The sequence below is a fragment of the Taurulus bubalis genome (genome assembly GCF_910589615.1).
Source record: "Taurulus bubalis genome assembly, chromosome: 11".
Taxonomy (NCBI): Eukaryota; Metazoa; Chordata; class Actinopteri; order Perciformes; family Cottidae; genus Taurulus; species Taurulus bubalis.
Genome location: NC_136599.1, coordinates 16,256,706 through 16,284,626, shown reverse-complemented (window position 1 = coordinate 16,284,626; position 27,921 = coordinate 16,256,706). Strand labels below are relative to the sequence as shown.

General features: G+C 45.0%; 1 protein-coding gene across 1 annotated transcript in view; it reads right to left on the bottom strand.

Annotated features, from left to right (window-relative positions):
- Positions 1-25,620, bottom strand: part of rerea (arginine-glutamic acid dipeptide (RE) repeats a) — a gene marked incomplete at its 5' end in the record, with an annotated part of 70,628 nt that extends 45,008 nt beyond the window's left edge. The window contains 2 exons of the mRNA XM_079226719.1: positions 16,772-16,842; positions 25,248-25,620. Coding sequence (XP_079082845.1) covers positions 16,772-16,842; positions 25,248-25,620 — 444 coding nt within the window. The remainder of the gene's footprint in view (positions 1-16,771; positions 16,843-25,247) is intronic.
- Between the last annotated feature and the right edge of the window lie 2,301 nt (positions 25,621-27,921).

Here is a 27,921-nt window from a genome sequence, read left to right as displayed (position 1 = left end):
ATCAGCCAGATGCCGCACTAGCTGAGCAGTGGGTGGTCTGTCAGGCACGCTTGCTTTGTACAATATGCAAATAATCACATGCAAATTACCTACCAATGTGTCTGATGATATATCAGTGTGGATGCAAATGTGGTAGATGTGTGTGGTGAACAAAAGATTTAAAGAAGTTACACGCCTTCCACCAAATACAGTTACAGCTACTCACAGCAACTGTAGCCTGCTATCTATATGATTATAACACGTGTGCGTGCGTACACACACACACACACACACACACACACACACACACACACACACACACACACACACACACACACACACACACGAAGCTTTAAGCAGCCTCCTGCTGTGCCGCAACAAGAGATGTATTGTAGACACAGCTGCAATAACAAGGCTGGCCCAGAAGGAGTTGTACTGCATGACTCCCAGTCTAGACCGGTTATAACAGCCACCATATTGTTACATTAATATGGAGGCCGTTTCACTTGAAATATGCCTAATCTGACCTGAAATTAAAGTCCCAGTGAAACAGAATGTTCTGAACATTTTTCTTCTATAGTTCAATCCTAGATATTATTAAAATGATGGTTAGAGTGGAATTGTTTACGTCTCTGAGAGGTATCATTGATTGAAATGTTCATGTATTTCTCCTACGCAATTAACTCACCACTAGAGGCTTTACAGTTGCCAGTGCATAAAAGTCGAGGGATGTTTTGCCTTTTGTTTAGCTTTTTTTTTAGGTGTATGGTAATGATGAGCTAATGAGGTAAAAAATAAATAAATAAAATAAACTAAGTAAATAATCAAAACTACAAAACAATACAAATGCAAGCCACTGTGTTTTAATTAGATATAACTGATAAATGTTCTGAAACTAGAAATGGGTGGTGTAAGACCAAGATAAAAAGGTGTGGGAATGTATAAATTATTAATTTTAGTAAGGCAGAAACAATGAAACGCCATGCACACCCTGGTTGCATTAACTGAACACACATGCTGTGAACACAACTGCTATTGCCATGAGGAACAATAGACCTTTAGATGCTTTTGCACGCATTCTGTCGAGATTTTAGGGACCTGCTGATATCCTCCATAATATAATATGATGGATTGTATTATTGCATGTCATTAATTCATTTGCAGCGTGAAGGTAACAGAGTGAAGATGGAAATGCAAAATTGATCCATTATAACCTTTCCTTTCTAAATTCGGTATTCTTCGTTTTGTTTACAATATTGACAAGACACCAAGAGAACACTTAGCTGACAAAATATCACATCAAATAGGTGACAAATAAAAAATAGGATGTCTTGATTTTGAATCGCTGCTAATTGAAACGGCAGCACTTTGCAATTTATATGCCGCTCACTTCCAAAACTGCAACATAATAAAATACACATGGTTAAGTAAACATGCTGAACAGGGGGAAAACATGGGTGTCACTATGAGCTTGTGTCAAACACATTGGTTATCGTTCAGACACACACACACACACACACACACACACACACAGCGCCACCGAGAGAGAGACACAGAGACAAAGAGGTTGAACAACACACCAACATCTCTACTCTCTGCAACTGAGGCACATCAAAGCCTTCTCCGCCCAGTCATCCGTGTGTGTGCCTGTAAATCAAAAGGCATACTTTGAACATGCACGCATGCGTGCGCACGCACACAGACACACACATAGGCTCGGACTGCATTTGCTTTGTGCAGCAGCATCCAGGGCTGGGCAGGGGAGGTAAAGGATTTTGCTGTAGACGGGGAAATTACTTGCCTCAGCTCACTCTGTCAGGGAGGAGAGGGGGATGACTGTTTACCCGCAGTGAGAGAGAGAAGGAGGGACAGACAAAAAAAGAAAGAAAAGACAGCGAGGTCACTGCTGTGTCTGAAACGGTGCTTTCTTCTCTGCAAGTCACCGTTTGCTTCACTTTCACCCTTCACTTGCCCCTGCCGCCACCACTGAAAGGTGACACATACACCACTGTCTTTAAAAATGTCTGTACGCCGTGTCAGATAAGAGGCCGGGTCAACGTAATTAGCTGCAACAGCATGTTCAGGGTGAGATGCTATACACAGGAACAGTGGAATAAATGCACAAACACATTCAGAAAGCCACTCAGACGAAAATGAAGGAATGCAACCACACACACACACACACACATATACATACATACATACATACATACATATATATACACACACACACACACACACACACACACACACACACACACACACACACACACACACACACACACAGATGATCTGTGCATCCCAGTGTGACCATATGGTTTGGCTGGGACTTCCTACCGACCACAGAGGAAGTGTCCGCTTACAGTGTACAGTTCAGTTGTCTGCCATCACATCCTGTCTCCCTGCGCTAAACGGCAACGCAAAAGCTTGCACGGCTCAGCCCAGTCAGGGCTTTGAAGTTAAATCAAGCAGAAAGGAGACACAGTTCCCCATACCATGCAATCAGCATCAGCATGAGATTTGGAACCGCGTACACAACCTCAAACGACAAAGCACTGGTGGCATAAAGAGAGAGCTTTACGTGCTATAGCTGGTTTGTGAAGCTACTCTGTTTTCAGCCTGTTTTGTTGGCCGATTCTCGGCTTCCTTCTTCTATTGTGGCGGTGTGATTGACATCCACCTGTCCGTGGGTGGAGGGTGATTAGGTGTTCTTACAGTTGGCCCTTTGTAACAGAATGGATGCTTGTAATAGATTGTGTGTGGAGAGTGATATGATAGGCTGATGATGGAATGATCCAGCGGACATTGACTAACAGCCTGTGGAATACAACAGGGCGGGGTTATTGATGACTCTCTTAAAAGGTGGGTATCATTGCCATGGCAGCCCATACATTATTACCCTATAGCCACGCCCCGTCACCGGCCTGGACCAATGGGCGGCGGCTGCCGAGCAAACAATCCCCAGCAGTGTTGCAATGGTTGAGGGAGAGAGGAGAATGCTAAATGTGCCACTTCATCTGGTGATTGACACAAAGCCTCTTGTTTACCGGCGCCACAAAGATTTGCATTTTTTTACCGTTGCCCCTCCCTCTCTTCTTCTCTTCTCCTCTGAGTCCCCTGCTTCACTCCCACAATCCTCCCTGCTCGTGGCAGCGCTGCATGAAGTGGATATTACCCCACCCTGCTGCTATGATATTGATCAGCCTCCTCCCTCCCTTTCTCTCTCCTCTCTTCATAGCCCACTGCATTGATTCTACCTCTCCCTCTGAGCCCACCAGCTAGCAGTGATTAAACACCCTGCACACACACACACACACACACACACACACACCCCTTTGGTAGGGGTGTGTGGAGGTGTAGCCTTGCTTTACTTTAAAGGCTATAAAGCTCAGTGGCTGCTGCACCAGCTCTGAGAAAACACTGCTTCTTTTCATTCAAGGCAACCAATGACTGTAAGCTTAGCATGACGTATTACCATCATAAATATTTGTGTTATAGCATGTTAGAATAGCACATCAGCAGGCTGGCATACAGTTGGCTGTGCTCTGGTGGGTTTTGTCAGGCTGGTGTTAAAGGTGGCTCTGGCGGGGCTTGACAGGTGGGCTCCAGACACCTTGTGATTCTGTGCAGAACCACACAGAGCTGGTGCACACTCCTTATAAGGGCCTGCGGAGCTCACAAGCACTAGACCAGCAGCTAGCCCACTAAAGCCGGAGCAGTTATATGAAACAGCATAGAGTGGGTGTCAGTGCTACATAAACATAAGACTTTTTCAAAAGAGCCAACATCAGCTGTATACAGTTGTAGGAAAAACAAAAGATCTCTTAGGTGAGTGAATAGCAACAGACTTTCACACCAAAAGCTGAGCTTGACTAAAAGGTGCGAGCAGCACACACTTGCACATTAATACGTTAAATACATACCCTCTCCTGTTTACCAGAAGGCAGCACCTGTGCTGACAATAGCTGGAGTGCTAAAGGTTTTGGATGGGGAGCCCTTGCCGATGAGTAAACTAGGGCTCACACCCTCAATGCCATTTGGCATTTAAATGTCATTTTAGTGTGCAGCAAACAGTTTGCACCTAATTATGGCCAGTTGACGCTTTGTCCCGAGTTAAGCAGGAGTCACAAACCGCCATCCACACAAGAGCAAGGCTGTTATATTGACTCTCTTACGAACCAATATCTCTGCCTTTAGGCGTAATGCTGAGGTGGACTGGATGTGAATGTTGATAAAAAGGGTTCTACAACATGTGAAATGTTAACAGCCCCAAACAAAGGCAAGGGGTGAGAGCAAGGACAGTGTGAGGGGGATCAATAGTAGTAATCAATATTCTCCCTCTGTACCTTTCACTGTTTGAATTAGTATTTGTATTGCACTGCAACATAACCTCTCAAAGGCTCAAAGTGACTTTATTTCAGTTGTGCGATAAGATAAACAGAAAGTCTTAAATTAACCTACATGAAACACTCCATTAGCAGCATCAAAGAAGCTAAAGCCGTGCTTTGACACATAAATAACATTATGTCTCATTATCACTCAGAGTAAGCCCATCTAAAAGACCCTCTAATGATCCAGGGAGGCATCTTTAGAGATGATGTTTTGGGCCAAAAAGTACTTCACGAGACAGTCAGCCATCTGTTAACAGCGAGCTCCATCAGTCCCCTACAGGTCCTGTCACAGGTCTACAGCTAGAGGAGTGCAAGCACAAGTTCCACTGCGGCATACACAAGGAAGAAACGGGCTGTGCGTTTTGAGTAAATGTGTGTATCTCGGCTCTGCAGGGAGGAGAGGACGAGAGGTCACCGTCTATACTGGGAGCACACCTACACAGACGGGGGTCTCAATCACTTCCAACATCCCTCGACTTGCTGATGGAGTAAGCCTCTCACACTCATCCGCAACTGCATTACCAAATCCGACATTAAATCATTCCATTTCACCTGGAGAAGAGAGGGTGAAGGTAGGAGACGGTGGGAATTGTTAGGTTTTTTTCCCACTGTCCTTTCTAGCCGATGTGTGAACCGATACGGACATGCCCACGTGCTGGGCAACCATCAGTAATAGGCCCAAATCAGCCCCACCATCCCACAATGCCTTGAGGCATAAGATTCATCACAAGGTCCAGACAGTAGAGGAGAGGAAGAACGGAGAAGTCGAAGAGAAATAGTGCGGTGAAGAATGCCGTAAGATATGAAAAGAGCAAATGATGGGAGCCTATAAAAGAGTTATTCACCCTCAAATGGGGAGGGCATTATGGCGATCTATAAATGGGCTGTTAAACTCAATAGCCCAAGGTTAGCTTGCCGTGATGCTGCAGTGAAAGTCTATATAGCGGACTGTGTTAGTCCTACCATAAACACTCAGCAAGTACCATCTGGAATAAAAATGCTCTGATTATTTCAATTAGCTCCAGAGCGAGTAAGAAGATGAAATTACGCAGCACATATCACAAAGCTCCAAATATAGATGGCTGTGCTCAGCAGCAGCTTGCCTTAACAACAGTAGGCCATAGGGATAGAGGAGAAGTCACTTGATAAAAAAACATGGGGATTTGTAAAAAAAAAAAAAAAAAAAAAAAAAGGGGACTTAGGGGAGGTCTGTTTTTTTTTTAATCATTTCATTAAGATAGTGCTTAGGCTAATTTAACAGTAGGCTTAATAACGCATACTTTCCTCCCTCTGCTCTGTGCACAAGTGTTAACTGCCTGCTGCAACAAAGGGGCCTCTGTTCACAAACACAACACTGCCAAACTGTTAAGTACATTCCTATAAAGAGAAGAACAAAGAGCGTTTGAGCGTGGCGGGAGCAGAAATGAATACAGCTACTGAGGGGATAGCACAGCTCAGCCCTTTGATGCCAGGAAATGTCTTTACTAACACAGATAGTGTTTATGCTGCTTCATAGTGTACTGTTTAAGATTGAGGCAACAATCAAATCAACTGGTAGTAGCATGAAATCTCCGTAGAGATGATGTTCGTGAACGAATTGGGGCTGAGAGGGACGGAGATGGGGGTTGAGCTATGTGCTGCGAAACGGCAGACGACTTGAGGAGATGGAAGAGAATTATGAGGTTTGGAGTGGATGGTTTTGTGGTAAGCACAACTGGGGACTTGGGGGTTACACAGCGCAAGAATAATGAAGTGTGTAATGTTTTTGTGTGTGGTTTAAAGTCCCGAAAATGCACAAACACCTATGTGCAGAATAAATGAAGTGTGTGTGCATGTGTGGTGAAGCGTCTCCAGGCCCCCCCAGCTGTGGTTCCCTCTGCCCATGTGATCCATTGGCGGTGACAGACAGGCAAACACAATTTAGACTGGCCCATCAAAGCACACGCAACACCAGTCACAGCCACTGCAGGCGGAAATGTGACGCACTGAACACAAAGCACACAATCCTCCTCTTGTGTCCGAGGGAAAAAAATAAAGTCTAAATTTGTCATTGATACAAATCTAGAAAACCTGTCTGTCCTCCTTTGCAAATTGTACATATTTTTACTGCAGTAACAGAGATACCTTTTGTACTACCGGTACTTAAGGCGAGGCTGTGCTGGCTGCGCTGAGTAAATCTTTGCGGATATTGGAGCATTTTATGGTTCAGAGGATTTTACAAATCTACAAAAAGCATCCTGATTTAACCGTAAAAACTAGAACTGTGAGCCCCTCAAGCTTCCCATTCGTTGGTTATAAGGCCTCTCCAGTGTCTTGATTACACGACTGATAAGACTCTTGGCCTTTGGTTTCTAGGTGTCGGAGACGGTTTTCTTGTTCATATATACTGACTGGACGGCATTGTGCGAGAGCAATGGCATCTGAGAGCTCTTAAACAGAGTGACATTCCCCTTTCATGATCAAAGTGTGAGCATATGTGAGCCAGTTGCGTTGCATTAGATCAACAAGCGTTCAAAGATGGAGAACAGATAAAGCTAGCGGTGAGTCAGGCTGTAGTACACACACACACACACACACACACACACACACACACACACACACACACACACACACACACACACACACACACACACACACACAAAGTCAGACGGTCTGTGCGAGATTGCAGTGCTGCTGCGAGGGAGCTGCTGGGGGTGGCAGCCTGTGGTGATGTTGCTGTTGTTTTAAGGGCTGTGTGAGGCAGCGGGCTCCGAGGTACAACGTGTCGACATTCCTCAGACCTCACAGCAATGCCTGAAATTTCCTCCTCTTGTGTCTGCTCCTCTCTCTGACCGATGTCCTTGCCCTTCTTCTCTCTTTTCCTTCCTCCCCGCGCTCTCTCGACTGGTGAGAGTTAATCTGCACCATGTGTTCCCTAACGGAGAAAAAGGGGCCCTGGTAGAAGCGTGTGAACTCGATACTACTGTAAATCTCCACTTCCACAGCGGTACTCTCCTGCCCCTCCTCCTTCTCCTCTTCTCTCTCGCTCTCTCATTCTTTTTTTTATTGGCATGTCACACATTGGACAAGGTGGAAATTACACTGAGCTGAGCTGCGAACCATTGGCAAAGCACGCCAGATACCCACTTAAGCTGAGAGAGCGGGGAATATTGAAGGGTGGAAAGGAGAAAAATAACAGCAGGGGGGAAGTGGAAATGCAAAGTGGGAGAGGACGAGGAGGTGGGGTAAAATTAGCCGTCCATTTTCAAAGCAGAGGCCAAGCCAATTAAAGCTTGACCAATCCACGCAAATGTGTTTAGTGTCTGGTTACTACACTCAGTGCTGGGTGGCCTGGCAGAGACTCTGCTCTGAATACAATGCTTCTAAGTGTTTTTTACTATCATCCCAGAGCTGTCCCGAAAATGATTTCAAACGGCCCCAAAGTCAGTGTCAACGTTTTTGTTTTTTTAATGTGATCTTTTTACTTTGTCATTGTCATCTAGAGTGGTTATTTGCATAAAAACACATAATTTAAATGATTAGGAAATAACGGATTGTATTTTTATCAATTACTTGCTTTGAGTAAAAAAAACTTCTCACTTTTATTTATTTTTTTTAACTTACAAGATTACATCTGGACACATCTTGATAGTGTTATAAATAAATTAACTTAGCTCTGTTATATGCAGGACTGTGCTAGGAAGAGACTGGGCACTGTAATTACTCTGGGCTGCATGCATGGAAATGAATTACAACATAATAAATGTCTAATTAAGTTAGTTGTTCCTCAAGTTTTTAAGGTTGTTCTTCCAGTGCTTATTTTGGACGTGCAGCTCTGTCTAATTGCAAGTTGAAGAACTTCCAAACTGACGACAGATGTATGTGTGTGTGTGTGTGTGTGTGTGTGTGTGTGTGTGTGTGTGTGTGTGTGTGTGTGTGTGTGTGTGTGTGTGTGTGTGTGTGTGTGTGTGGCTTTGACATTACGGTTTGTCTGCCGACTAGAGCTGCACTACAGAAATAATGTCACCAAAATGAACAGGCCAACAAACAAGTTGACAAAATGTGATATCATCACATCACATAAATTACAGCAATTGCCAATAAAAACTATTTTGCTAATATGTAGGGCTACAACCAAATAATATAAATATATAAATGAAATACTATAAAATAAATATACTGTCGTCCATGCCAACATAAAAAAATATACCTGGCTTTTGACACTACGTGGATCTCCTCCGCTTAGTTTCGCATTCCAGGACAGCACACACACGTACACACGTGCACACGTGTTGAAGGGGCTCATGTGCAATTCTATTGTATCTACCGTGGAAACCATCGAGCCTCAGTGATTGTTCGACACTATGAGCATTCGCGTACTTCAAAGGACATTTCAACCTCTAATTTAGTGAGCAGCCCCCTATGGAGGAGTTGCCTGCTTTCATTTCAAAGCAAGACCTGGTCAGGTACTTTAAAAGCCCCTATCAGTATTTTCATATACAACGGCCAGGTTGGGAGTCCTGAGGTTTTGAGAGCTTCAAATATACCTGCTTTTCTGGACGTCTTTGTTTCCCCACTTTCTCATCAACGCTGGTGCCAAGGAAGACGGCACTGCCTGTTTGTTCTTCTGCTTTAAAGATAAAATGTAATGCTCCACGGCGGAGCGCGGTGATTTTGCTTCAGATGTTAGTGAAGACATCAGAGGAGACATTTTCACTTGTGATGTGCCAGAATGAAAAAGAAAAAGTGTCTGAGGAGCCACTGAATATTTCAACAACTCAGCAACAGGGTGGGGGGGGGGGATTAGCACTTGGATATATATGCAAGACCCAAATGTCATCTGTCACAGAAAAATGACTTGACAAATTTGCATGCATCTGTGTGTGTGTGAGAGATGCATCCAGGCCGGTGAAAGAAAACTCAACTAATGAAAATCCAATGGGAAAGAGTGGGCAAAAGGCTTCTCTGCTGAATAATTTAGCAGTAGTGGGTCAACGAGGTGGCTATTGATTGAGCTTTTAAAGAGTCTTATGAAAATGCTATAGCTGCTAGCCTGGCCCTTCAGCCCTACCAACCCCCACTATCCAGAGGCGGCACCCTCTAAGTCTGGGAAGGTAATCAGCACTCGTAAAAACACACACACACACACACACACACACACACACACACACACACACACACCATTTTGATTTCAGTCTGTCTCTACACTCCCCTCCCATCTTCTATCCTAGAGGAAGAGACCGTCCTATTGGCTGAGCAAATAGTTTCCATAGCAGCATTTAGCTAATGCACAGGGAGGGCAGTGAGGGTGAGAGTAAGAAGTGTTATCTGTCCAAAAAGATGAAAAGAGGGGGATACGGTGGAGAATAGAGGCGAGGAGCCAGGGGGGAGGGTTGGGTAGATTTGGTTTTATACCCACAAGCAGAGCTGAATACAGCCTCCTGCTCTCACCGAGTCTGAACTATGTTGTTATCTCAACCTTGCCATTTTGTATTGCTTTATTTATTCCTCACTGCGCTCTCGTGGACAATCAATCATACCTGCCTCCCCAAAGAGAGACAGAGCTGTGTAGCTGTTTGAGAGATGCGTGCCCGTATCCATCCGATTCCAGAAATGCACAGAGCCTGAAAACTGACACCGGAGGAGGACTAGCACTTGTCAGTCTCGTAGATTGTGTCGGCTTAAGAACATACTTGCATAGAAACAGCAGCTGCAGCAGCTAGTGACCCCAACACCTCAGCTAAATGACCTAATGTTACCACAAAGAATGGCATTAATAGCTTTACCTCAATGAAAATTCAAGTGTGCTGTAGCAGTAAAAAAAAAAGGGAGGGAATGGGAGGGGAGCATTAATCAACACGGTCGTAATGGGGAAAGTCACCTGATACTGGCAAAGCAGCAGTAAAAAATCTTTTGCTCACAGTGTCTGCTCACAACCAACTGTGAGGGGAGGGGAGCGAGGGGGCTATTTGTCAAATAAATGGAGGTAATGTGAACATGATTTGGTTTGTTCAGATTGAATAAAATGATTCCACTCCTCGTGTTAACCTGCTCCAGACGACCACATTGAGGAAGTATAAAATAAGCAACAATTTTCTGGTCTGTTTTCCTTTTGTAGGTGAGTGACAAAGAACAGCCATTGAGGGTTTAGTAGCTGCTCCGCTGTGGCTCTATTGCTTAAAGGCTGCGACTCAATGGGGAACATTACAGGCAGAATGCTTCAATCAAACAGCTTGCAGCAGGCTCGGCTGGCCGGCCATGTCCATAGATGCCCTTGTCAAAAGCTGCTTCCTCACAGAAACAGACACTTAAGACAGCCCCACACACAATTGTGAAAGGCTTGCACCTCCACATGTTCACGTCTGTAAAATGTACCCGATCGCTTAAAGCAGCAGAGTGGACCGTGGAATGAAAGGAAGAGCTGAGGATCACACACACATACACACACACACAAAATTGCCCCTAATGAGGGTAGCGCCCCTCTCTCAAGAGATGGCAGCGGCTGCTGCTCTACTCGATAAATATTAACAAGAAGTGCGACTGATGGCAGTGCTCACTGATCCATAATTGCATTTCAAAATGTTCAATGGGGGCGGGGTGGAGGGTGGTCGTGAAGGGAGAAGTGGGAAGATAAAAAGAAGGAACTCAGCCTTCTAGGCAGTGACAAGAGACAAGTGATGCCTGTCTAGTCAACCTTCTCCTATCATCCCGATGGCTCAGCGCCAATGAGAGACGTTTCGGTGAAAGAAACACACAGGCTGTGCATTACAAGCTGACATTTCTTCTTTCATTGACTCGCTGCTGCATGCATCACGGCGCACATTGTGACTGCAGCTTTACATAAAGGGAGAACTCTGAGGAAGGCTCAGAAGGGAACTCCCCTTACCAATGCCACATTGGACATTAAGTGATATGTTTTGCACAGAGCAGCTAGCTGCAAGCTAATTAGCTAGTGGATCTCATTGTTAAGCTAATTCTCAGCACTTTGGATTCCATTAGGACTGTACTCAAGGTCCACAGAAAACCTAATAACCGCTCATGTTGAGCATCCATATTTATGCACATATATTTGCATCTTCATCAAACATTTTTAATCATGGGCTTTGAATAGGAGGCATTTTTAAAGGGTTGTATGATAAGCACCAGCTAAAGGCATCAAGAAGCAGTTGTCTAGGAGGCTAATAACATTTGGTGTGTGTGTTGTGTAGGTGTACACATGACTACAGGGAAAGCTCTGCTGTTATATCCTTCCAACACAATCATCCATTATAATACACAAGGAATTACACATGGACAGTGACTACGATCTGGTTACAGATGGAGAACTGGATGTTCATAATAATACATAATAATACATTACTTGTTATTGTGATCTTTTAAGTTGATCCCATCAAGTTAAAAAAGTATGTTTATAACATAATATGAACGGCATGGGATTTTAATCTTGCACCATGGTTTTAAATCTGGATTGCATTTAATTAAATAGAAAACGTTTTTTTTGGTGCAGTTTTTATGCATCATTAAAACATAACAGCAAATTCTATTATAGTCTAAAAATATTTGTGCCATGTTTCAATGTTCAGTGAAAATGGAGAAAACTGGTTTTAAATCATTAATTTCCAAGCTATCTGCTAATTAAGAGTTTTGGATTTTCCATTAATCGGTTCAATACGTTTTAAAACATACATTAATTGATATCTTTTCACAAAAACACCAGAAAGGTTCACCCGTCACACAGAGATTGTGTCAAATAGTTTCTAAATGTAGCTAAGTGTACACGACTGGGTGAGCATCTGGAATGCATGTAACAAAATCTTAATTGCAGATGAGATTCATCTTTTAACAAATAAATGCAGCTGACACTTTTCTTTTGGGAAGCTTATTTATTATTTTTGCGTAAATTTGAAAGTTCCCAGCTCAGAGAGTTAATGTGAGCCCAAACAAACACACTATCAGAGGATGTTTTCAAGTGCGAATGCAAAACCCATCACAGAATTACTTGCACACATCTCAGAGCAAACGGGGCACGCTAAACCGTGAGATGGTCATTACCATACACTGTGATTTAAACTGATGCCAATATGAGGGACACAAAGTGATAAGGACTGGATACAGTACACACACACGCGCACACGCACACACACACACCCAACGGCCGACTGATTATATGACAAAGAAAATCCCTAACCCTTTTAAGCTGATCAGGCCTGCAACATATGAGCTGGACTCCTGGCACGATAATTGCATTGTACATGGCATCTAATTAAATGTCCATAAGCAGGGAGATCCAGAGATGTGTGTGGCAGAGAGACAATGTGTGTGACAGAGAGACTGTGCGTGTGCGTGTGTGCGCGCGTGTGTGTGTGTGTGTGTGTGTGTGTGTGTCGGCGTACTGGGATCCTCAATCCTGCGTTCCCAGAGGGAGAAACGCTGCAATCACTCCATTAGCGAAAGAGGGAGAGAGACAGCGATGCTGGGAGAAAGCAGAGGGAGTAAGAGAGAGAGATGTAGGGAAGGAAGGGAGGGAGGCTGGAACACAGCTGACTTGGCCAATAACAGCAAATGAGGTTAGATACAAGCAGAGAGGGAGGCAGGGGGGGTCAATGAGCGTCGAGGACATGGACACAATGACTAGAACATGGGATGGGAGGAGCGAGGGAGGGAGGTGAGTGACAGCAGATAAAGAGGAGTGGGGATGAGTGGGGGATGAAGTGTAGAAGCAGACAGATGAGAGTGAGAGGGAGAGAAATGGAGACTGAGGAGACAATCTAGGTAAGAAAAACAGGATGGATTGGTGAAGCCAGGGTCAATGGGCAGATATGGCTGCAGATGTCAGGTGGCTTATTGGTTCTCCTCTCAAAACAACAGGCAGATCACAGAGTGTGTAGTGTTGATGCAGATATGTATGCATGTTCATCACAAAAGTTGCATGTCAACATAATGACAAACATACCATGTATACACAAGCTCTCACCAGCTCACTCACACGGTCAGCAGGCTCACTGCATTACTCTCATCAAATATAGATTGTAAACAAATTACAAGGTCATGGCACCGGGTGTAAACTGAAACTAGCCCTTGTGGGAAAACACTCTGGAGGATTGTTGGCCCATAATTGACCTAATTGATTACATCAGAAGGAAGAAAAGACAGGATTTTCTTAAATACACCGTAAAACCCATTTTGTTGACTAGTTTTGTGTGCTTTTGGCTGCAATTGTAGTCCTTACTTCACTTAAATGTACCTTTGATGTTGAATTGTTCTATCAAATACAGTATTTCCCTTGTAGTGCCTTTGTTTTAATGCTTTAAATATGTAATGTATGTAATTAATGTTGTAACAATTTAAACATGGGCATGAAAGAGAATTGGTAATTAACTGGCTGCATTTCAATGATTTGCTTCCATCCCTGATTTGGTTTAATACCTCTAACGGTTAAAATGGCCTCCTACTGGTCACCTCTGTATCTAGGCAGACATTTTAGGGGGAAGGCAGGAGACTGAAATCCATAGGACTGGATCAATATGTCACAGAGGTTACAGTGGCCACTATTGTTGAGTAAACAAACGAGGGAAACTAAATATTCAAATTGACCCCAATAATGCTGTAGAATGGATTTTTTTTTTTTGCATGGCTTATTAATGAATGACTGCACTGTGTGTACATAAGCATCAAGGAAGCACACACACATGCAACATGACTACTCACAGAATCACAGATTATAGAAACAAGATATAGAGACACGGAGAGGCAGACTTCAATTCTGGTTCATCCCCACGCAGGAAAGATTGATAGTTGCATTCAGGATTTCTATACAGCGCTAATTGGATTCACAGGTCATTAGATAAAGTACACGAGTGAGACCGTTACAACCTAAGGACTGAGGGAGGAGAGAGAGAGAGAGACAGGAAGAAGAAGAAGGGTGCGAGACGGGCAATATTGATGAGGTTGTTTGGTTCAGGACCAATGAAATTTCCTCCCCCTCTGCTGTGCCTCCAAAGCCCTGTTCCCCCACACAGAAGGGGGTGGATCGATAATTTGTGCGGCAAGAAAAAGTGGGGGTCGGAGACAGAGGCAAGGCGGGATGAGAGGATAGGAAATAAAGAGAACGAATTGACGTCTGATGCACTTACATGAATCTCAAGTTGCCAGTTGTTTCTCCTTTTCAATATATTGTGGCAGGAGAAGGACATGAGGTTACACTGACCATCATGTCCGACAAAAGAGCAGAATGAGCGTCTGAAGTCTGTGCCCTAGTTTTAAGAACATGGTGGCAGGGTAGATGGTACTTTATACCGATGTGTGCAATTAAAACCTAAATCAGCTATCATCCTAAAAGAGGATTCAGTGCTGGTCTCGTAAAAAGAGGCCATAGCAAAGTGCCACTCTTTTGTGATTTGTAGCCTGGTGACAAAGTGAGCTCTTTGAAAAATGCTGTACATATTTAGAGAGCAGGACAGCAGGACTTGTTGTCTTAACATCGGAGGACAAGGGTACAGTCTGCTCAAACACATACAGGCATGCAGATGGCTGTTCATTAATTACAGATGGATGGGGGGGAGGGAGGGGGCTAGAAAGAGTGAAAAGAGAGAGAGGGGTCAGCCAATTGAGCCAGTATTCTATCGTCCTCCCTGGACAATTACCCCTGTCTGCCCCAGACCTCTTCTGGCACTCTTAATCAAGGTGCAGATGCGTGGGTTTGTGTGTGTGTGTGTGTGTGTGTGTGTGTGTGTGTGTGTGTGTGTGTGTGTGTGTGTGTGTGTGTGTGTGTGTGTGTGTGTGTGTGCGTGTGCACGAGGAGGGGGTCCTCAGCACTCTCTAGCAGCAATCCGATTATAGCCCTGCTGCTGTGGGGCCTGGCAGTCCTTCCCTCTGCAAGGCCTCCAGCTCACCTTAAAACCCCTTCTTCACACAACAACTGCCCTTCACACACAAAAGTATTCACACATGAAACTTAAGTGCCAACACACACACCTCAAATGCATACACACACACACACACGCGCGCGCACACGCACACACACACACACACATATAAATATACACACACTAGTCCACCTTTTCCAGAAGTGTTGTGGGTGGCCTCTGAGCTGACCTCACATCATCACCCTAGCTGTTGGCAGCCATTACTTTGCCCCCCTGGGGCCTGGCCGCCTCTCACCGAGCCTTCTGCACTCTGCTTAGACAACCAATCTATTAAAAGACAGGCAATGCTCGCCCCAGCAGGGTCAGGTGCCGCTTCATTTGGCATCATAGACCCATCACTTACATATTCCAGTAGCCTTTGCACATTAAATGCACATTCCTGATAGCCTGCCCCAAAATGTGTTCTGCGCGCCATATATTGTCCTTATATATGTCCTTGTATGTGCAACGTACTTGGCAAATAAACGATTCCCATACGGCAGATGAAAACTTGACAAAGGACGAATTAAAAACAATTGATTTCAGGCCTCACCGGGATCTTTGCATTTGGGGAACTTTTGACCGGCAAAAGTAACACTTGTTTGGAAGCAAGGACTTCTGAGAACAATCCCACATGGAGCCAACCATTATGACTTGAAATGTAAAAAAACATCTAGTTTGGTAATACAGCACTTCAAGATCATATATTGATTTTTTTTAAACATAATTGGAATGGCTTGCAGGTAGCTGTAAGACATTAATGATTTGTAAAGCTGTTCAGTGTGTCATTAGAGTCGACCACAGTGTACAAAATGATCTCACTGCATTACTCAAACCATAAAGTAAAACCCTTTTTCCTCAACCTAAATAAAGAGATCTGTCAGGTAAACTCAAATGCGCGCACGCACGCACGCACACACACACACACACACACACACACACACACACAGAGAATGCAGTGTGGGAATATCCATCTGTCTGTCTGCCTTCTAGGTGTCCTTTTGCAGAGAAAACAAGCACCACTTCACTAAACTGACTGAGCCTGATGAATCAGCCTCTCAATGGCAAATTAAAAACTAATTTCTTTCTTTATTCAGCAAAAGAGGCAATTTGGCCACATTAGGCTGTAAAAAAAATCAATTAAAAAAAAAACGGGTGATGGTCTCCTTCATGAAATCAATTAAGAGCATCGACAAACATCTTTATTTCCATTACAAGCATTATTACACTGCCAGTGCATCGCAAAGGTGGTTAATATTCAAGCTTTATTGTCACAGGGATTTTTTCCCCACATTACTCTTTAAAAAGAACTTCCTGATACAAACTGATTATATATCGTATTTCCCTATGATTTGTAGTCAGTCCTCATCGGACTACCACAGTGTAAGAAATATGTGCAACTCTCCATCTATATGCTCAGCGACACGGGGTGGGTGGGCGGATTAGTGGTGAACCTCACCCCAGTGTTAGGACACAAGGAGATAAAACAGGACAGACAGGAAGTGGAAATGTACTCACCAGCTTGAAATCCTGAATGCTACAAATGAAGTAGGGAGTGTTGGGCCGCCGACTTTCAATGTACACACAATCTGCAAGTGAGAGAAAAGAAAAAAGAAATGTGAGTTTGAAAGAAGATGTTCACTCTTCCCAAAGCTTTCATGTTTTATGCAGACAGACTCAGTAATATATTATTTTGGGTGCTGTTACCTCTGCTGAAAAGACATGTTTCTCCTTGAGTCAAATTCAATTGGAATGCGAGTAATAGGATTTAGGACTTTTGGAGCGCTACAAGGTTGCCTTTCCAAAGCAAACATTACGCCCAAGGGGAATTATGTTATTGTTCCACTCCATTTATACACCAGTGAGTAATACTGGCTTTAACCCCATTCCACCCCACGAGTCTTCAGTGTAACTCATTCCTACAAAATGACAACTTCTGTCAATGCGCTGATATATTCCCAGTTAACTGTGTGTTAGCATAGTGGTGAAAAAAATAAAAATAAAATTCACCTTCTGTCCAAATTACATAACCCTCAAGAGTTGAACGCAGCCCCCGCACATTGTGTGTGAGGAGGTGCCCTGGCCCTGTGCTGTTAAATTGAATGTGACTGGTGGTATGGCCAGGTCCTGAACCCTCATCTCCTTAACAAAAACATTCACGCTGTAGAGGACAAAAACACACAGCCACTTCTGTGGAGAAGAAAGGGAGGAGGAGGCGGGGGACATGGCTAATGGTTACGGCTAAGCCTGGCACAGTACAGAAACAGCCAAGGGTTAGAATTATTAGAGAAAAAGAGATTTGAATCCACAAATAGGAAAATTAGCATAATAGTCTCCCATTCACCTTGTGCTTTTAGCTGAAAAGCAAAACCAGGAGTGTGATCAAACGGAGAACAAAAAGTACATTTATTTTGGTTTAAATAACAACTAGTAAAAGACAGGTCTTGCTTGCTCAACGGGCAAAGCAATCAAAAGCCACTGACACTTAATTGATTGCAAAAAAAATACATCACACACTGAAAATTGACCTTCTGTTCAAATGGAAGCAATGCAACAAGCCATTCGACTGAAGGCTGGGCTTGCCTGCCTTTTGGTGCAACAGAGCGTAGCACTCATGCTTACATTAACACACGGGCCATGAAGACGGACAATATCTTGCAGCTCTGTAAGCTTTGATTCAAAAAGGTGAAATGTGCACTAACAATGCAAACTGCTGTTGATCATTTCACCAGAACTAATGGTGAGCTGCTCCTCGCAGACGGACTACGGCACACCTTCCCAAACAAAAGATGAGCGGCTAGCTTTTTTTCACTGACTGATGGCACCATCATCTGTTATTTATTTGTTTGTGTCAACAGAGTTATCGATCTGGCTGTGGTTTATCTTACCGCTTACAGAGTGAAAGAGGGGTGGCAAAGATATTAAATGGCTCTGACACCCAAGATACCATTTGTAGAGGGGCTGGTGTGTACGAGTGCGACTGTGACATCATGGGCTTTGTTTTTTTAAGAGGCTCTCTCTGTGTGTGTGTGTGTGTGTGTGTGTGTGTGTGTGTGTGTGTGTGTGTGTGTGTGTGTGTGTGTAACCCCAGGGTGGGCTTGTTTTGTCGGCTGTGGGCTGAATGAGCTGTTTTAAGGGGAGGGGGGTCTTTATCGCCCTCGCTGGCTCTGAGTGACGCATTATATCTCTCACTACTGCCCTCTTCTCGCTTTTCCCCGCTCCCTGCTTTTCTCCCTCCTCTACACCATCCCTGGAAGTCATTTACAAGATAACATGAATGAAAATATCCATCAGTGCTATTGTGTGATCTGTGAGCAACACAGTGTGTGTTGAGAGACAGAGAAGCGGGTGGAGGAGGAGGGAGCAAGAGGGAGGGAGTGGGGGGAGGGCCGAGAACAAAAGAGACTAATCTGAATGAGATGACATGTTTCGGAGGAGTCAAATCGGGGGAATTAGGGTTTAGTGTCCCTTCACCTCGCCGGCACATTCATTTAGAGGGGCCAGCTATCCGTGTCTGCACCCCAGAGCACATCAACAAGCATATAGAACAGACAGCAAGAGTGAAAAAGATAGGCGGTGGGACAAAAAGAGACAGGGATCTAGTTTAATCATTTGCAGACAGCAAGCGAGTCTATTCTTTGAACGTTAAAAGCACATTTTGAATTCATCCTGGGCACTAAAAGTTGACTACCTCAAGGGCATTTCTCTGAGAGCGACTATAATACGACTCTCCATGAATGTGAAAGTTAAAACCCAGTTAATGCTTCAGACTCTTCCGTTTGAACGAAAAGGAGGCAACGGCGCTCAGGGAGGTTGGGGGAAATCGTCGAAGCGGGCCACACGGTTCCTCCGGGGTCCGCCTGGCTTGTTAAACATTCCTGCCATTTTGTGCATTTGGAAGTGGGTCTCCTCGCTCAAGTGGGGAAGGGAAAAGGGGAGGGACGAGAGGTTGAGCTGTGGTGGGGGTCTATGTGGGGGATGGGCAGTTTTCTTAGGGTTGAAGTGTGTGCTCTTTGGATGGATGGAGCCTTCTCTGTAGGAGGGAGAACCACAGCAGGGCCTTTGTAGTAGAGTGCTCTCACTCCCTTTGCAGCTGTTAAGCTTAACTTCTTCTACTCGCCTGCACCCTACAATCCACTGTCAACCGCCACACCACCCAGAAAGATAGAGAGCGAAAGAAAGTTCAATACTTTGACACTCGGAGATATCATGAAGCTATTGAGCACAGCTTCTCTGACCTGAGCACTTCACTGAAACCTGATGGTCACCAGTTCTCAAATTGCATTGTCACTGCCGAGTTTAAGCAACGTAGTATATGTTATAACCGCAACACACACACACACACACACACACACACACACACACACACACATTTACTCAGCTGTAGCTCATTGTTCAGCCAGCCATTCTCTAATGGCTGCCAAGCATGTCTAATCTAAAACACACCTAGCCTCAGCAAAAGAGCCTTGTCCTTCTCTCCCTGTATCAAGCAAATAAGATGCTATTTAATTTGCTGCAGCATTTCAGCAGAGGGGAGGGGGAGTTCTTAGATAACATCAGCGTGGCTTTCTTTTACGAGCCGCCAACAATGGAAAAGTCACAATGTGAACACAGTCATATATGCCAATGTTTTGTAAACAGTGATGGGGGAAGGGAGGGAGGACTGTGGAATGAGATCAGCTAAACACACCAAGAATATGAGCACATTTTAGGACACAAGCAGGCTTATTAAATCAAGAGGAACATTTGTCTAAGCCGTGCTTGCAGGTGGTAAGTGTTAGCCATGAGGCAGGACGCACCTGCATTGTTAAAAGGGGTGCTTGGCTCAAACAGGGCAGAGCACAAACGTGCACGCACGCACGCACACACACACACACACACACACACACACACACACACACACACACACACACACACACACACACACACACACACACACAGACAGACAGACAGACAGACAGACAGACAGACAGACAGACACAGCAGAGTAGTGCACTGCTACAGCAAAGCTACCCCCCTTGAGTGTACTGATCCTAAAATTAAATAGCACAAGGAATGCAATAATGGAACCACAGGGGTGTGAGGGGACTAGAGGGCCAAGTGAGACAGAGAGCTTGGGAGAAAGAGGGAAACTGGTGTCATTACTGATCCGGCCCAGACCGCAGCGCCTCTGCAAGGACGGCCAGCTGATGACCAAGACAGCCTTGTGCCACTTCCTGCTGGGTCAAGGCCTGGAGTAACACTGACACTTTGATTCTTCAACAAATTTCCTTCCTGCGTTGTCATCCACAAGCCCGATAACTCTCCCTTCTTCTCACTGGAAAATCAGTGGGAAATACCTGGCAAGCGATACCATCAACTCTCTACAATAGGGCAGGCCTACAGCTGACTGAGCTCCTAGGGGAGAACAGAGGCTCTTTGACAACCCCCCCTCTTCTTCTCCTCCTCCTCCTCTTCCTCTCCCTCTCGGCTAGCCCACGCTTTCTCATTTAGCAGTCGGCAGGTGGTTGGATTTCACTAAAAAATCCCAGAGTCTCTAGCGTGGGGAGAGATGGGCGAGCAGAGAGGGCTTTTTAAAAATAGATCTACTCAGTTAGCGACAGGCTACAGATTTACACTACTATGTTTCAAGACGAGATGACTCCAAGGGCTTGTTCCTTGTGTTAGCTTGACTGGAAACAGCAAACTGATCGCCAGCTAGTCTTTGTGGCACAGGGGATGCGCGATGCTAATCGAGCTCCAGCCTCCGGTGCCTGCACTCTAGAATAACCAATCTAACACATACGGCACCACATTATACAGGCTTCTCATGAGGATCCGTACTGAAAGCAGACCTCGGTTTAATGTTGTGTTCCTATAAAGGGCAATTTACTCTAGTCGGTATCAAATAAAAAAGTAACGTCAAAAGGTGGGTAGTTTAAATTTATACAATTCTGTAAGGTACCCTACAACTAATTACAACTAATTTTCAATGGCATTGAATGAAGTTCAGGTCATTTTTCTAACTCCAAAAGAGTGTAAAACAATAGCTAAAGCAGGGTTCATACAGCTTTTTGAGAGTAGAATTCAAGCACTTTCAAGGTATCTAATCCAAAAAATGTCAAGACTATTGAAGCCTTTATCGTCTCATCTAAATTGTAACAAATAATGCAATTGTCAATTCCCAGAATTACTTTAAACCCACAGCAATCAATGTGGATTGACACTTTGTGTATTTTATCAGCTGTTCATATTAACTTTGATGTTTTGATTGAATGTTTGCTAATTTCTAGAGTAAAAGGCCTCTTTACCAACTAAGGACGTGATGAAAAACGACGCAACGTATTTGCAGGCAAGCATTTCACATTTTTGTTTCAAAACTTTTCATACTGGCAGCGACGCAAATCCCCAATAGTTGCAACACTTGTTCGATAAAACTTTAGTGCTCATGGCAACTCATTCAGTTCTTTTAAGTTCTCATGTAGAGCGAGGGGCTCTGGGTCGAGTGTTAGTCGACAGTGTGCAACAAACATAAATATGGCAATGTTATCGTTTCATTTCAAATACTGAAATGTTTTTGTTTCACATGGGTGGTTGTGTCGATGAAACACCAGATTTTGTTGAAAATCAAGCATTTTTCAAGAATTATATTCAAATTCAAGAGTATAGCAAACCTTAAAATAATAACGGTTAAAATTAAACATGTTTCAAACTTTCAAGACTTTGTACGAACCATAGAAAGGATTATTAAGAAGTATTGGAGCAACTGAAAAAAAGCTTATCAGCTAAGCCCTTACACTTGAAATCATATTTTACACTCGTTCGAAATTCACTTACTGTATATTAAACAGAAGTATTATTACATTTAAAATGTATAACTGAAGTGACTAAGAAATTGGGTTGTGTGACTGCCAACAGTTGGTCCAGAGTTTGAAGAAGAAAGGGATGGCTGGTTATCCAGCTCTACATGTGTGTATCACACATACTCCTGCTGAACAGCTTACTGTGTGTGCACATGACACACACACACACGCACACGCACACGCACACGCACATGCACACGCACAATCCCTAGGGTTCTGTTGTGGCTGCGGCAAGAAGCGGCAGCTGTCCATATCAACAACTCCCCCAGCACTCATACACACAAGGTGTTTTTCTCAGACTAGCCAGCAATCTCTCTGTATTAAACACTTCACAAAAACGTATCACCTTCTACGGCGACATGATTGAATCTAATCATTATCGTCCTGAAACTCAGTGGGTTGGCTGTGGCAGCCATGTTGTGCGACATAAAACGAGGTAGAAGGGCAGGAGGAGTGGGCAGGTGGTTTCCATTAGCTCTCTCCATTTTAAACAGACCAGCCAGCCAGTCAGTTAGGAAGGAAGGAAGGAAGGAGAGAAGGAGACATGCTATGGCAGCCAGCCGCCTGCAGCGCCAAGCAGAGTCCTGCTGCAGTGGAGAGAGGGGATGAGCAATATGGATAGTATTGTGTCTCTGTGTGTATTTGACCGAGCCTGTGTATTGAAGGAGTGTGCTTTTCAGAGATAGGAACCGGGTCTATGACTGTTAAAAGCCTTCCTTATGTGTGTTGGTGTGTGCATGTATATGTGTAGAAGTACACTTGTGAGTGTGCAGAAAATCTGGTTATCAGTGTGCTGTGCATGTGTGTGTACTGACACGTTTTTGTGCTTCTAGGGTGTCTCCTATTGATCCCCCTATGGCAGTGTGTATAATCTCCAGAGAGAGGATCTATAATCTGGGGTGGGGTGGTGGACGAGTGCAGCGAACAGACTCTGGAGGTGTCTGGCCAGGCCTGGGGAAAAGGTGAGAGCTCAGCCACAGGACACAGATCGATTTGGCAAGTCTGTTTGCACTGCATCAGGCTGTTCACCCCAGCAGCCGACTATACCAATGGCCTGGGACAAAGTCCCCTGGCTAACACCGCAGACACACTCCTCCATCCTTTTTAAGCAGTAGCAGAGCTACAGTTAGCTGCAGGCCCGCCTACTGGCCGATTGCACACCCATCCAATCGATGTGCACTAAGCCGCCTGAACCCATCTTCAAGGGATAGAAAGGCTGAGCAGAGAGATTGGAAGGTGGCTGCAGATTGGGAGTATGCAGACGGTTTCAATACTGGCTTACCTGTTATGTCTTGTGTGATGACATAGGCCTGCATGTTTCTAAAGCTCCCTGTGTCAAAAGCAATGAAAACACTATTTTGGTTCACAATTTCTTCCTGATTCTGCACTGCTTACCATCAGCGAGTTCTTCTCTCTCCCCATGTCTGGGGCGGAGCAAATCCCTCTCCAGGGGTGGTTAGTTTTACATATTGTGTGTCACTAGACGGCTATAAAAGGATTTAACATTTAGTAAAGCATAATCCATTGCAGGCTTTGTGCCTGCCTAAGCTGCACGCATCAAATCTGATTGCAAGAAGGCTGCTACCAATGACCAAGCAGGAGGAGAGGGAGACACACACACACACACACACACACACACACACACACACACACACAGCTTATCACTTGAACAATGAGCAGAGGAGACAGCAGGAGGTCAGTTGCTGAGGTGGAGGATCTTGTACATTGACAATAGGAGGTAAATTACAAACTAGTGTACTGGTGTTGGGGCCGCCCACTACCCTATCTTGGCTCATCCCTAATCTAAACCAATCGAACAGCAGCAGTCTCTGCTGAGGGAGCAGGTTGTGACACTCGAGCTGCTCTGCTCTAGACCTGTCAAACTAATTGAAGGAGAAGACAGGAAACATACATATTCCCCATCAACCAGACACTGGCTGTGCTGTGCACTCGGATGTGGAAATATAAATATTCGGCAGGGCTAATCCACTGAGACGGTCGACTTTGTTTATGTGCCTTTTGAATGTTTCATTGATGTGACTGACTGCTTCCGTCCCCTCCTCTCTCTCTCTCTCTACTCCCCCCTCTCCGCATGGTTAAGTATGAGACAAAGCGCTGGTGCTCTCTCTATTAAACATGAAATGTGGCGCAAAAAATGCTTCAATGGAGTCTGTTGCTGAGAGTTAAAGAAACAGAAACAGAGAGTGAGCAACAACACGACTTAAGTTACTGCTTGCTAGAGGACCTCTACTGATACCAGTGCAGACAGAGATAATCTAGCCAGCAAGATTATGCAGCTAGACGGTAAGTGTAGGGTGTGGAGGTCTGGCTGTTTCACTGCACCTACTTGAAGTTGTCTCTTTAGTATTTTAAAAGAGGAAGGAGTGTTTGGGTGGCTGTGTATATAGGCAGGTAGTTGGAGAAGACAATAACAATGCAATGACAATAACACACTGGATGTAATTTCCTACATCCCCCCCTCCCCCCGCAGACTACTTGACCTTTTGCTAGCTGCTCGATAAACGAAGAGACACAGCGGCAATGATTTAGTTTGCAGGGCAGATAGCACCGAGCACACTGCACACACAACTAGCTAGTCTGGCTTCCCTCTGACAGCGAGTGTTGACATTCCCCCAACTAATACAACCAATTTCTAAACAGTAGGTGAAAGAGAGGCCATGTTTACAGCTGCGGAAAAGGTTGGTTCTCCTTTTAGCCTCATGCATCAGACGTAATAAAAACACTGTAGCGCAGCTCAAACATCTCTCCAGGAAACTAGAGTACCTTTCGGCCCCAGAGGAGATAGCATACATTCAGTAAGTCAGATGGTGTTGGGATGAAATCATTATCATGGCTGTCGTCACTATCACATCATCTAGTGAAGCACCACTTTGCTTTATTGACTTAGGCCAAGACAAAGCACAGAATGGGTCAACTTGGAATTGATTGTATGACGTATTGGCCTCCAGCCTGAGGAAGTACTTCTGCTGAGAGAGAGTTGCTACTCTGGTGAATCTGCAATCCCTCAGCAGCATATTGCAACAGAGATGACCGCTTCTTTAAGAACCAAGTAATTGATCTTTGATTCATCAGCAATGTGTCTTGAGCCCAGCTGCACACACACACTTAGCTTAGCCATGACGAGGACTTACCTCCGGGTCTGTAAACAACATCGTCTTCTGTGATGAAGGACGTGATTTCTCCGTTCTCTGTGCGCTCGTAGCGCGACTTCTTCTTGGGTGTCTTCTTTTTGCCTTTCTTGCCGGCCTCCTCCGGCGTGCCGCTTCCTCCACCTGCGCTGCCATTTTCGTTGTCCTCATCCTCGCTGTGGTCGCTTTCTGCATAGTTCTTGGCCCCGCCCTCCAGCGTACAGCTGCGTCGAGGCCTGGAGCTCTCGCTCTCACGGTCGCCCCGGTCCCCGTCCAGCCGGCGGGACTTACCAGACTCTCTCTTGTCCCGGTCCCTGTCTCTGTCCCTGTCCCGCTCTTTCTCCCTCTCCTTCTCTTTGTCTTTGTCGGCCGTCATGATCCGCCACGTGCCTTCCTCAGTCCTCTCACGGCTGGGCCTCCGTGAAAGGTAGACTGTGAGCCTGGGCTTCAGTCTTCTGAATTTACCAGTCAAATCCAGGGAAAATTTGGCCACACCAACAACCCCAGTGTTTCAGAAAAGCTGTGGGCAAGAGAAGAGGGACAATTAGCATAACTCATTATCCTCATAGTAAGGAAGCAACATTGTCTAAGTAAAAGGGCTTTTTTTGTGCAGGAGGAGATATTTTGTTGGTGAGAAAAACAAGATTAGTTCCTAGAGATCAGGCAGCTGTGCTGACTCTTCTCAACATCACAGTAATTGTTGGCACTCCCCTCCACAACCATGTATACTCTAGAGAGCACTGAGTAGCTTTATCAAACAATAGAACCTCCTAGCTTTCTGCTCAAGCTTATTTTCATTCTTTCAGCAAGGCAGTAAAACTGAGTTATTAAAGGGCAAAAGAGTGGGAAAAGAGAGCGGGGATGACAAGCGCTACATGCACAGTATTTGTAACACAATAAGCTTAAGGGAAGTCGTAACTGAATACGCATAAAGAGGTAGTGCTGCGTTGAGGATGAGGCTGGCAGCCAATAGAATTTCTCAGAGATAATGTGTCGAGGGGCTTTTCGGCACAAGACACTGCTTCCCGCTTGCAATGCCACAGGAGAGACACAGCATAAAACTCAACGACAGTGTTAACTGGCGAGCTTTTCTGCAGACCATCTGTGATGACACAAGGCTGAATTTTACTCATCTGTGTGTGGCTGTGTGTGTATGTGTGTACACTCTGGCTTACTGGACAGCACCCCAATCCAACCCTCTGCCCTGTCTGACAGTCACCACTGTGTTAATGTGAAGTGACAGCTCTGGGAGGGAAGAACACAGCAATCCACTGGGTAAGGAAAAGGAGCGGAGAGAGGCTGAGCCAGTTATTTGCCATGCCCAGTCCACTGCCATTTTCTACTGTTGTTCACTCAAAAAGGAACCCAGCTACCACTTTCTCATGCCATCATGAAATCCTCCATAAACAGTGGAGTGGTCAAAGCTGAAGCAGCACGCTGTCCGCACCACACTGCCACTACACACTGCCCCTACAAAGGAGGCTTCTCATTTATTGCCAGTGTTTACCCCTCCACCCCCACTGCAACAAATTAACTAGAAATAGTTATTACAGCCCCCAGAGGGATCAGACCAGGCAATCAGCACCCGCGTTACCATGGCGGTGACAGCAGGGTGGGAGAGGGAAAAATTAGGAGGGGAAGAGATTGCGCCAGGTAAAGCAGGCTCCTCTTCGAGTGAGAGATTATACAGCATGTCTGCAAGTGGACGTGCGTTTATTGTAAAGGATAGAGAGAGAATGTGATGTAAAGAATACAAGGAGAGGGGAAGGTGGAAAGGATTCTGGCGCACACACACACACACACACACACACACACACACACACACACACACAGAAGCTTGTTTGACAACGGCGCTCCTCAGCAGCGGGTGCTGTCATCTCATGAGCAGACACCAACTGACAGGGCAGCTGCTCTTGTCGTCGGCTTCAACACAAACATCGGGCCTGATTAAACCGCAGCCTCGTCACAGCCCCATTAATCACCTAATGATGAGTTACCACGGCGACCACTGGGCCGCCAGCATACACATATGCAGGGACACATTAGTGCACAGGAAACTTGCAACGCGCATGTGTGTGCGAGGACACACACACACACACACACACACACACACACACTCCCAACGTGGACACATACCTCCGTCGGTGTGCCAAAATACATACTGTGCCCCCTCCTGTGTCCATATCCAGCAGCCTGTCTCGGAGGTGTGAGGAACATGAAAACATTGATGAAGGCACCATTTGATTGCACGGCTCTAAATCCTGGGAGCTGCCAGAAATCTGTGTATGAGCTAAGCAGCACTTCTCTCCTCTAATCAGTAACATAAGCCTCTTCCACTGAGAGCAACGAGGACCCTGAACTGTTGCAAATGGAGGGCCGGCCCATTCTCCTTTGATGTCGTGGGCTGCTATAAGCCTCGATAAGTATCTTAAAATGCTAGGTGCTATTAGTTTGCATCTGGATACACTTTATACACAACTGCCTCATTCCAAATGATGCATCTCCAATTACCTTGCTGACGTTAACATAATTGTATTTATTTATAAAAATTCCCCACACAGACATGCGCTTGCTCTTAATTGTGCGAAAACCTTTACTAGTCAATTAACGATGTGTCTGTGGTTAATTTGTTGCACATCAGTAGCTGCAGTGTGATGCAAATGCATGAGCAATTTGA